The sequence below is a fragment of the Branchiostoma lanceolatum genome, chromosome 11 (genome assembly GCF_035083965.1).
Source record: "Branchiostoma lanceolatum isolate klBraLanc5 chromosome 11, klBraLanc5.hap2, whole genome shotgun sequence".
NCBI classification, from domain to species: Eukaryota; Metazoa; Chordata; class Leptocardii; order Amphioxiformes; family Branchiostomatidae; genus Branchiostoma; species Branchiostoma lanceolatum.
The window spans coordinates 4,890,364-4,902,706 of NC_089732.1; the positions used below are offsets into that span (position 1 = coordinate 4,890,364).

General features: G+C 41.4%; 2 protein-coding genes across 2 annotated transcripts; one reads left to right on the forward strand and one right to left on the reverse strand.

Annotated features, from left to right (window-relative positions):
- Nucleotides 1-2,082: 2,082 nt before the first annotated feature.
- On the forward strand, nt 2,083-9,189 carry LOC136444684 (pyridine nucleotide-disulfide oxidoreductase domain-containing protein 1-like). The gene is made up of 13 exons (XM_066442370.1): nt 2,083-2,412; nt 2,735-2,815; nt 3,470-3,589; nt 3,827-3,955; nt 4,298-4,371; nt 4,614-4,774; nt 5,124-5,224; nt 5,595-5,721; nt 5,949-6,061; nt 6,243-6,365; nt 6,949-7,086; nt 7,561-7,633; nt 8,220-9,189. The coding sequence occupies exons 1-13, from the start codon at nt 2,275-2,277 to the stop codon at nt 8,393-8,395; spliced, it is 1,554 nt and encodes a 517-aa protein (XP_066298467.1). The 5' UTR covers nt 2,083-2,274; the 3' UTR covers nt 8,396-9,189.
- LOC136444685 (intraflagellar transport protein 25 homolog) lies at nt 8,838-11,293 on the reverse strand. Its single transcript, XM_066442372.1, has 5 exons — nt 11,120-11,293; nt 10,674-10,780; nt 10,303-10,371; nt 10,042-10,085; nt 8,838-9,373 (listed from the first exon to the last, which is right to left on the reverse strand). Exons 1-5 carry the CDS (start codon nt 11,209-11,211, stop codon nt 9,269-9,271), a joined length of 417 nt encoding a protein of 138 aa, XP_066298469.1. The 5' UTR covers nt 11,212-11,293; the 3' UTR covers nt 8,838-9,268.
- Between the last annotated feature and the right edge of the window lie 1,050 nt (nt 11,294-12,343).

Here is a 12,343-nt window from a genome sequence, read left to right on the forward strand (position 1 = left end):
TGCAGTGTTTCATGCATTTCTTTTCTTACATTTCGAAATGAAATAATGGGCAATGTAAGATGCAAAGCCCCTCAGGACCTAGCCTGATAACCATACCATCGGGAGCTACCCCGGTATCTCTAATCTCCAAGCAGATCTACACGGTGCCAAAATCGTATAAGCTAGCCAGAGAAGCTCCAGTTAGCCAGAGGAAGTCCAGCCAGGCACTGTACTATAGATCTGCTTGGAGATAAGGTATTTCTACATTGCTAGGAGTTGTGCCCGCCCGCCCAGACAGATTATAATTAGAGGCGTTAACTCTATAAGAAGACCGGCTGACTGAAACATTCTAAGACATAGCAGACTAGCCTGGTAAAATACCCTTAAACTTCTGCAACCAGTATAGGCTAGTGACGGAGAGATGCTAACTCTATATGCCAGCTAAGAAAACAGAAACATGCCAATGTATAGCAGAGGGCTGGTGAAACAACCCTAAGCTGACCAGTATATACTGGTGACGGAGAGGCGATAGCTCTATATACCAGCTAAGAAGACTGGTTGACAGAAACATTCTAATGCATAGCAGACTGAGCCGGTAAAACACCCCTATTATAAAGCCGAACCGTAGAGACTGGTGACGAGGCTAATCTGAAATGGATTGTCCCTATTAATCCATGGGCCAAACAGGTTTTTGGTACCACCAAGAGGGGCAAGTGCTATCATGGATTTTTTTTTAATTTGCAGTAGCCAAAGTTTATCATAAGCTATGATAACTAACTTCCATGAGCAGCTTCCCTTCTATAACACGTGACCAAATGACATCATTAAAATGGACCTTGCTTTATGCAAGGCTTTTAATATGGGACTTGACTGGGACAAAATATCAAACATCAATAGTTTTCGGTGAAAATCGGTTTGAAGGCAAAAGATACCACAGGAATCACAAGAAAGTATTTTTTTGTTCGATATTTCACATTTATAAGAAGTTATGAGTCTTTTAAGTCCGTTTTTAGGGGTAATTTTGTGTCAAAATGTATTGTTTACTTTCCAAAATCTATTCGGGCTACCTATGGGGTCTTGTGTAGTACATAATATTGATTGCCCATGTCATTCTCTGCGTTTTGGGCTTTGAATCAACAGAATCCGTCAATTCCATCAGGTGTTATAATATAAGGGTTTTAAGGATTGCAACCAACGGATGCCACTCTTCAGTCCATGTGCCTCATTAATTCAGCTTCTTTCACGGTCTTGTTTTAGCGCCCCCTATCTCTCAGCCCGCCAACTGCAGCATAGCGAACCGTGATCAACCGCACTGTTGCATTGAAGGATAGGATACATCAAGCAGGTGTTGTAGAGCCTCCCTCCTCCCTGGGTAGACCAAACCAAAACGGCATCGAAAAAGAGACACATCAGGACTCGGAACACTTTTGGAAAGCGATGGTGGGTAAAGAATTTCCCAAAGTGAAGGATGATGGCTGTTTCTTCGCTTCCGAAGATCACTGGAAAGGTTGTACTCCTCAAAGTGAAGGAACTGTCATGGTAAACACAGTTAGCGGGCACCATCGGCTTTCAAAAGTATTCAGAGCCCTGATGTGTCTCCTTTCAAATATCATCATTTCAGTGTGTGATTTGGTTTACCCAAGGAGGCTCTACGCGAGACCTGCTTGGTGTATCCTATTCAGTCAACGGTGCGGTTCGGATCGTGGTTCACAATGCTGTAGTTGACGAGCTGAGAGATAGAGGGCGCTAAAACATGACCGTGAAAGAAGCTGAATTAATGAGGCACACGTACGAGTGTAGTGGTCAACATGCGTCAACATGCATGTCACTGGCAACTCTCTATAGCTTAGTAAGCTATAGAGAGTTGCCAGCGCAGTTTGGCAATTCCAAAAGATCTAGCCATGGAAGCAACAACACCTCACGTTTGCCAAGTCACAACACTATAAGATTCCCATTTGTTTAATAATGACAGCGTGTATCGTGTCATATATTTAAATGCTCTTCTCGAACTCGCCGCGCGGTACAAAGATGCAACTCGATATTGATTGGTCCACCAAACTCTCTCAGCCGCATTGCGACTGTACAAAAGCGCCGACTAGTGATTTGATTGAATACTGCAGCTCAGAAGCAGCTGATTCCACCACAACATGGAGGCATGGTGCGTCGTCTGCACATTTTTTACTGCCTTCCGTGAGTCTGTTTTCTAATCAATGACGTTTACATCTAGATTTTGGAGTTAAAAAACGTCCAATGAACGTCCATACTTCTTACACATCATAATATCAAGTTCCTAAAATGGCTGCTAGTCGAGAAGTTTGTGAGAAAGTTGAGGACATCGCCCACCTCCCACCCCAATCGGACCAGCGGCGAGACAGAACTGCGGGGTTTGTGATCGTTGGAGGCGGAATAGCGGGAGTCACTTGTGCCGAACAGGTGATTTTTTTAACGTTTTGATGTGTATTTGTCGATATGTAATGAAAGCACCTAGTTATACAACGACATAACGTTTTTAAAACTTACATCGTCTTGTATTAAAAATAGTCAAATAAGCTTCAAGCAACACCAATGATTTCTTGGTTTTCAGATAACTCTCCTAACGTTTTAATACATGTATTGGAAAAAGTCCTTGTTTTCCCAGCAAAAGTCACTCTGACCGAGTCACGTACATAGATTACAGATCAATGTCCTTTTTTTTTTACCTTAACTTCAAAATCAAATTCAGCTATAACTTCTTAAGGTTGGTTCTATCGCACAGTTGTCAGCGTTGTCCCCAGATGACCCCGTCACCCTGCTGTCTGCATCGCCTCTCATCAAGTCAGTCACCAACTTCAGGCAGGTCAGTACCCGCAGCTCCAAGCAGATGGAGGGTGGAAGATTGAGAGGTTTTCTGAATGCCGAGGTTCTTTGACAGTCTGACAGTTGTCAGGGAAGCCCAGAAGTTGCAATCTTCCACCCAAACATCTGCTTGGAAATTACAGTACCTGTTATTATACTGTAACCCTCAACAGCAATATATTTATGTGGAAAGGACAGACTTCTGCCTGTATAACGCAAACTCCAGCTGTCCGGGGGTTTCTCTCCCCTCCCCGCAGAGGGTTGCGAGACGGTAACAGGGTCGCGAGCGGTCACAGGAGGCTTGATTGAATTCAGGCTAGACAGACTTCTGCCTGTGTTAGGCTGTGTAGTATAGCGATCTGTAATCTGCACTTTAGAACACTCACTCACTCACTCACTCACTCACTCACTCACTCACTCACTCACTCACTCACTCACTATTCGGTTTAACATCTTATGTTCCCCATCATCTGGGGGTTAGACAAAGGTATTAAGGGCATTTGTCAAATTTTATCAAGGCAAGGCCTTTATACTCCAAGGAAAATAAGTATCTAATACCAGCTTAGAAAAGGATACAAAATAGTCCAGACTTATCAACCTAGGATTAATGTGTTCAAAAATTTGGATGTAAGATTATGATAATTTTCTTTCGCAGGTTGGTCGAGCCCTGGAGGAGTTTGATGTTGAGGAGAAGACGACTGGTGCTCTGCAGAAGGCCTGTCCTAACGTCAGGGTGGTGCACGCGCAGGTCAGGGCAGCGGACACAGACAAACATGTGAGTTACAATTTATTATAGAGCACTACATGTACAAGGGTTGTCTCCAGCTTCATGTCTCACTCATTGTTTTGGAGCTGTCATTTTAGGCTCATGAAAATACAATTTCATATCACGAAGTTCAGATTTTTTTGTAACCGGAAACAGGCCTTCTTTCCTAGACCTTACAACATATGTTCATGCAAAAGTTTTATAGTCTTGAAGCTAATTTGTCTGTATTTTGTATGACACATTCAGGAAGTATACACAGAAGATGGGGAGACTTTTCCCTACACCAAACTGTGCATCTGTACAGGAGGCCAGCCTAAACTGATCACTAAGGACAACCCGTATGTCATCGGGATCAGGGACACAGAAACTGTACAGGTATCTAAGATATACATGTATGACATTTACATTTGAATTGCATAACCAGTAAACTATCACATGATTTAAGGACCCTGTCCTAAACATCATATGACAGCAACTTGCTCTCTTGTGACAATCGTAGATGTGTCTTTATAAATTATTGAATTAAAACAGAAACAGACTTCAAAGTCCTCACCCTATATCAAATATTTCCATTATGTAAATGAATTACACATTTATGCAAGGTTAGGCATGGTTAGGACTTTGCATTTTAGAAGCAGCATTGAACTTTATGAATTCTTTATGCATTAGCTTTAAGATTGATATGTTGGTATGCACACTGTTCTATTTTGTTTACAGCATTTTCAGCAGAAGTTGGCCAATGCTAGAAGAGTCGTTATTGTCGGGAATGGTGGCATTGCTCTTGAGCTGGTGTAAGTTATTCATTTTCCTGTTTCATCACTAAACAATTGTATATTGTACACATACTTGAGTATAAATATTTATGTGTTGGCCTGACCATGCTTCCCGCAACACTGGCACAGGTATGGGCTCAACAGAGCCCTAGACAGTGTGAGTTCCGGTTATATCGACTATCTGTGTATAACTTGTCATCAGCTTTTTTTAAAAATGTCATAATAAAGGAATTTAAAATAACAATGTCTCCCTTCCACAGGTATGAGATCGAGAGGTGTGAGGTCATCTGGGCGATCAAAGACGACTCCATCGGAAACACCTTCTTCGACAGAGGGGCGGCCGAGTTCTTCCTGCCCCACCTGACGGCAGGCAAATGTGAAGAAAATAAACCCCTCAAGAGGCTAAAATACACTGTTACAGGTTAGCATCAATATAAACACTGATAACTAAATCAGAGCTGGCGGCCCCTTGTATGAGAAGGAGCTTGTGTAAGCCTCATAACCTCAAGCGTCAAACCTCTGCACATAAAAGAACCACAAAAGATTAGGGGTGATACAGTGCAATTGGCTAAAAGCGCAAGCAATAGCGAAGCTGCATTACACTACTACTAGCTACTTGAAAAAGCAATATGCTTCATGGCAATTGAGGATGAATAATTTACCTTCACCGTACATGTATTTGTTAAAAAGGAATTGTCCTTATCACAAGATACATCAAATTGTACAGTTTTCTGTGTTATAAACCAATCCATTTGATCTCAATATTATAGAGTTATCTTCAGACAGTCCAAAGAAAGGAGATACAGCCATGGGGGGAGCACTGGGACCTGACTGGAAGGACGGGTGGAGAATGAAGGGGAAACACGACCAGGTTAGTACTACTTATAGTAGTACTTTTTTGTTTTTATTACCTCCTTGGAAAGTGGAGGTATAGTTTCTACTCTGTCTGCATGCATGCGTGTGTGAGTGTGTGTCCGGCGGAATATCTTAAGAACCTCTCGATAGATTGCGATGAAATTTGGTTTGTGGAAATATGTTCTGAGCCCGACAGCACTAGTCACATCCTGCTACAGTAGAGGAAACACCGGCCACTTTACGGACAGCCAATAAGAAACCACCTACTTCCAACTCGGCAAGGGTGCTACAGACGGACAGAACAATCGTGTAAGATAATTTTGTATGTTACGTACACAAGTGTAGGTATGCAGAAGAATTTTGAGCCCTGCCCATGTACTTCACAGGCTGCCCACCAAGTCCATGTGGAGTACCAGTGTGAAGTGCTAGAGGTCCTCACTAGAGAAGAGTTCACCAGAACAGGTCAAACTGCAGAATGCTTTCCTGGAACTTCAAGAGCAGAGGAACAGAATGGTCAGGGAGTCAAACATCTTTCCTCATTAGCATCTTTTGTCCTTTAAAAATAATGTTAACCCTTTATAAGAATCTTATGAAAAACTTAAACTACTACATAAAGTGTTGTAGCTATGGTACAAGGATTGCTGTTTGCAGAATAAATGGTAGTTGTTAATTCTGTTCTTTCTACTCACACATGTACTGTTGACCAATGAGATTCTGATTTATATTTTGCCCACTTGCAGATGATTGGCCAGTGTATGTGCTGCTGACCAATAAGAGACTGTATGGCTGTGACTTTGTAGTCAGCGCTACCGGAGTGGTTCCCTCCACTGGGCCCTTCCTCCACAATGATCAGGTAAACAGTCAGTGTTATTGTACTATTTGTAGGATGTATAATAAGAACTCAAATAAGATAATCACATTGCAGGATTTGAAATACCTGGTTGCGGAGAGAGAACGACCACATGCACACCTCAGTCCCTGATGTCTACTTAAAACTTCACAAGTTCTGAATGTTTTGTTTGTGTTTTGTGCAGTTTTCTGTGGCTCCAGACGGGGGGTTGAGAGTGGATGACCACATGCACACCTCAGTCGCTGATGTCTACGCTGCTGGAGACGTCTGCACAGCATCATGGGAGCCTGCACCACAGTGGTTTCAGGTAACCTTCTTCTTCTTCATCTACGTGCCAAACCTCAAAAGATTGAAGGCTCAGGCACGGGGTTTAGGGTTTCATCTTGGTACAGGTGGCTGGCAGCTTTTGACTCCTCAGTGGGCAGGGGCGGCTTTCCCTGACCGCCAGCCTACTAGGTAAGGCAAGTACTATTGATGACAAGTAACAGTGACCAACACAATAGAGTCTTTTCATTGACATCAAAAAAGATTATAATTTGAATCACCTGGTGGTCAGATTAGCCAGTAGTTGGCATATAGCAGCAACATGTTGGTTTGTTTAACAGATGTACACTGTAATCCAAGATGGAGCATATGAGGTCATGTCAAAATCCTGTATAGTCTAGAATGAGAGCTGTCACCTGTACAGTCATTTTTTGTTTCGTCCAACTTATTCCAAAATCAGCATTTCTATGAACAGAAGTATTATGAAGCAATTCCCAAGTTACATGTAGTAAATACACAAAAAATTTTCAACATGGTTCTCCATAGTGCTATAACATGTAATGTATTACCCTTTACAATACAGAGAACTGTACATAACTAAATAAATATCTTGTCTTCTGCCTCAGATGAGACTGTGGTCCCAGGCCAGACAGATGGGATCCTATGCTGCTAAGTGTATGGTGGCAGAGAGGGATGGGGAGGATATAGACATGGACTTCTGCTTCGAACTCTTCGCTCACGTCACAAAATTCTTCAACTATAAGGTATGGATCAACACTAGTGTGGAAAGCTTAACTATCATGTCTTAGCATTAGAGTTCATCTGTGTTCGCATATAATAAAGCTAAACTTAACATAGCCAACCCTGAATTAATTGGGACTTACTCCAAATATTTGGCTGACGGAATGGACCTGTCTACATCCGGGAAGTTGCAGTTGGTCAGCCGAAAATTTGGGTTAAGTCTTAATTAATTTAGCGTTGGTTATGAAAAGTTTAGCCTTTTCATAACATCATGTCTTTCTTTGCTGCTTCTGGATTTGAAAGACCTGTTCATGTACACTACATGTAGTAGAAAGGTTATCAACTTTGAAGTGACAAACAATTGTATAGAGAGGTGCATTGTACATTTAAAAAAAGTAAGAACACCAGAAAACCTTTCAACACCAAGGAGAAGTACCGTCGGTTGTACTTTACAACTAGATGTATTTTATATCAATCTTTTTATTTGTTTGTTGCAGATTGTGTTGTTGGGAAGGTATAATGCGCAGGGGCTGGGGAAAGATTACGAACTGCTACTCAGGTGTACAAAAGGTTTGTGTCTCTTCATCACTAGTTATTATTTTTAGGTAACTTTTCTTGTAGCCCGAAATTGGTAACAAAACCATGGCCACCTCATTTTTATTTCAAGTATGAAAAACATTAGAATTAGGTAAAATCAGGCCAGTGGATGAACGTCGGTTTGCTGAAATGATGAAAAAAGATGGAGCTAGGTGAAACCTCTTTTTTACCCATGTCGTGGCGAAGCCGCATTGCACTACCACTAGCTACTTGAAAAAGCATCATGCTTCACCTCAATTGAGGATGCCTGCTTTACCTTTTTTCTTGTTCACAACAAGGCCTCAAAGATTAACTGTCAACAGTACTTTAAGCAGACACTTTACTTATTATTACTGAACACTATGCTGCCCCTACAGCTGACTAAGCTATGGGAGAGAGTGTGAGTGAGTGAGTGAGTGAGTGAGTGAGTGAGTGAGTGAGTGAGTGAGTGAGTGAGTGAGTGAGTGAGTGAGTGAGTGAGTGAGTGAGTGAGAGAGTGAGTTAGTGAGTGAGTGGGTCTGTGAGTGAGTGAGTGTACTTGTAATATCCTCCCCTCATATACCTCTCCTCCCTTATGTAGGTCTGGAGTATGTGAAGGTGGTACTGCAGGCAGGAAGGATGCAGGGGGCGGTTCTGATCGGGGACACAGACCTGGAGGAAACGTTTGAGAACCTCATTATCAACGGAATGGACCTCAGTCCCTACGGAGAGGACTTACTTGATCCCAACATTGATATAGAGGATTATTTTGACTAGAAATAGTCAAAACTGCAGAAGAAGACCACTCAGGACAGATCTAAAATCAGATCTATGTGGACAGATGGTCTCTGTAGACAGGATTTTTAATGCTTGTGGCAGTGGGAAAAATTATCTAAGAGACCACTGCAGGAAAAAGTGTTTACAATGACCAGGTGGTCCATATGTACAAAATGAAGAGGTGATGACTTGTATAGGTTTAACTATACTCACTCACTATCCTGCTTTCTGTCCATTGTACTTAGCCCTTTGAGGGTTAATGTACATGTATAGTAGAAATGTATTGTTTCACAGATTATTTATTTCAGTTTATTAGTAGTAAGAGGTATTATCTAGTATTTGATTATACTGCTGCAGGGTTCCCTGAAGCAGAAGTAAGCAGCGTCGGCTAGTCTGCACACACGAAGTGCAAAAGATATCAAAACAGCAAAGACAGACCAAGTGTTGTACAGAGACGGTGTTAAATCAGGATTTTCAATCATTACAACATAGAATTGACGAACACAATTATTGATATGCTGATCAAGTCTTGACATATTCAAAGTGCCAAACCCATAGTGCTATTGTCAATGTAACATTATGTAAATGTGTCACACATGGCCAGTCATTCACAATGGAACAGCTCTAAAAAGATTAACAAATTTGTTTTTTTTGTCAATTGTTTTAAATATTTACACCACCTTCTGCACAAATTTGAGAACTACAAAATTAACTTGCCGTGGCCTTGCAAAAGATACGTGTCACTCCAAATATACAGCTGGGTTTGATTCTAATAAAACATGAAATAGCCTCAATGGTACTCTCTTGCTTTTTACTGTCAAATACACAATCATCTATTTATAAGTATATTTATTTGTATGTAGCACGTTTCTTCTAATGTACTGCTGAGCCATTGACATTGACTCTGTGGATGGAGATGAAGTGGTCGAACCCAGACTTGATGACAAAGCGGAGATGGTGGGCTGTGGTGGCATCCACCTGTGGTGATAGAGAATACATCATAGAAATGTTAGACAAGACTTAAGCCCCTATCTCACTGGACCCAAGGCACGTTGGCGACCCCATGTTGACCTAAGTTGTACTTGACTACAGTAACTGGGCTTAAGTTCTGGAGTCTCTTTTTTGTGGTACTTTTGATAGACTTGGGGTAGAAGAGATAACTGGTGACAAGCTGAGCATCACAGAAATGTCAGATAACATTTACACTGTTACAATGTAGAAGTGCTATAGTTTTGATTCCCTGTCCCCCAAAATGCCCCACCTAGCTAGTAGCTCCTTCAGCTAAGGCCACACCAATTTAATTTCTTGGTTAACGGATTTTTATTTTCCAAAAGAAAAAATCATAAAAACAGACAGCTGGGCCAGCCTTCTGTTTTCATGATTTTTTTTTTCAAAAATTTTTTTTTGGGAAGATAAAAATCCGTTAACCAAGAAATTAAATTGGTGTGGCCTAAGAATCACTTCACTGTACAAAGGAATCACACACAATGACAGAAATATTAGATAAGATTTATACTGCTACAATGTAGAAGTGCTATAGTTTTGATTCCCTGACCCCCCAAAATGCCAACCTAGCTAGTAGCTCCTTCAGCTAAAAAATACTTCATTGTACAAAGGAATTACAGACAATAACAGCCTGAACTTACTTGAATGTCTTCACTCTGCAGCTCACCCTCCACAAACTCCAGCACTGGAAATACATCCTTGTGTTAGATGGTTTGAACGCAGAATAAATACATGCAATTATATGTGCAATGAATAACAGGCACTGTGGACAGTAAAGCATAAGAAAAAGTATATGTAAAAAGTCAGAAAACAGCACTCGGAAGCAGCAAAGATGAAAGATGGCTTCGTAAGAAAATACTTGATGAACCATTGGCTCTATAAGGTATGTCTCTGCTGCTTACCTTTTTCTGTCAGTGGCTCAAAGTTGACCGGCTCATTTTGTACACTCCTTTCTATGGTCAGTCCTTCAACTGTATCAAAATAAGCAGCAATTGATAATAAACAATCAAGGTAGTGAAATAGACCAAGATGGCAAAATACAGCAAAAACATGCCAAGGTTGTGTCATCTTCTGAAATGCTTTATCCTTATCACCAAATTATATAGATAATTCAATACCACAATAATAAAAAGAGGATTCGTTTTATTTGATATCTAGATGTAGATATATATAGATGTGGATGTACATATCGCTTAATAACACTGATTGATAATGCATATCAAAAATATATGTGAGAAAAATAGTAATAAGAGAAAGAATATTGGAGACTGACCGTTGGTAGTGAGAAGCCTGATGTTGTTAATGTTCATGAGGTTTGTGAAGCTGATGATGAACTCCTGTGGGAACAGGCCTGTGGTCAACCAGAACGTGGAACCACTCCTGAAATATAAGGGAAAATCGCGATTAGATTTAGAAGAAGGACTGGATTAAACCATGAAAGATATTGACCAAAAATAGTTAAATGAAATATTTTGTTATTGAAAATAGTGAATGGCAGTGAATATAGAAACTGAACAACTATGCCTTTTGCCGTTTTTATCAAAGTCGTAAAATCATATAAGAAGACATCTTCTTTGTAGTGATCTAGCGGGGATAGAAAGTATCGCTTTGTCGACAACAACTTTCAACAAACTTTGTGTAAAGATAAAAAAAACGCCCCCCTCCCTCCAAAAGAGCGTCCCGTCGACATGGCAACCGCGCAGAAAACGTGATTCTCACCCGTCAATGATGTTCTCTGGAGGGAAATTCTCGTCGCTGGAAGTCGCCAGGACGACCTGCGCACCAGTACTGGCCAGGGCGACGTCAAGCATGGTGAAATATGCTTTGAATACGGTACAAAATCACACAAACCGAGATTCTGACTTTCACAGACAAAGAATTCAACCTTTAACCTTCAGAATGTTCTACTGTAATGAATGGGGGTATGTCCTTAAATTTGCCGTAGTAATATGCGAATAGATAAAGATTATTAAAATTCTGATTCATCTTCGTTGTAGGATTTTATATTTATCCCCGTATTTTGCTTATTATTATAGTTATTGCTGCAGAGATTGATCTATTAATTGAGTATTTAAACCCCTATAACAAATGTAAGCTTCTTGATAAAGATGGCGGTAAATTAGAAATTGGAACCAGATGCTTTAGAGTAGAGTTGAGAAATTATCCGTATTTTGCGCTATTTCATCAATACTTAGAGGTGTTTTGACTTGAGCTACACTTCAACCGTGCCACCATGTCTTTCGAGGCGTTTCCCCTTGAAGCCGTTGACCAGCTATCGGAGACAGGCCCGTTCTACGTGCGGCACAAGGACGGGAGGATGCGGTCTCCACCCGGGATGGGCCCGCCCGAGAAACGGGCCCGGCTGAAACCGCCTCGTTCAGGTGGGAGTCTTGTCTTGTCTTTCATTTTTGAGGCTACCAACTTCAACTTGCTGAAGATTTTGTAGCCTATATGCCGACTGTAAGGTTTTGGACCATCGCACACCGGGGCATGCCTCTACTCTTTTTCGAAAGGTGTGGTGGGTTCTTAATTAAACGTGCGTGGGGTGTGGCTCTCCCCAAACACGGGACCTCCATTTAACGTCCTATCCGAGGGACGTCCCTAACCCTAGATGAGCTAGGTACTCATTTACACCTGAGTGAAGTGAGGAAAGTCGTGTTAAGTGCCTTTCCCCAGGGGCACAACGTCGGGCCCAAGTTCGGACATGTCTCTGGGCACAACCTGGGATGGGATTAGATCCCAGGTCCCATTGTTTGACAGCCGCGCGCCACATGACGCCCCTAGAGTCTTGTAAATACCTTTTCGTTCAGCATGGATGGTCATATAAGCTGGTAAATATCATTTTGGAAAAGTTAAACACACGCACGGATGCACACACACACACACATTAAACACACACACACACATACACACACAGAAAACACAAACACACACACAGTGATA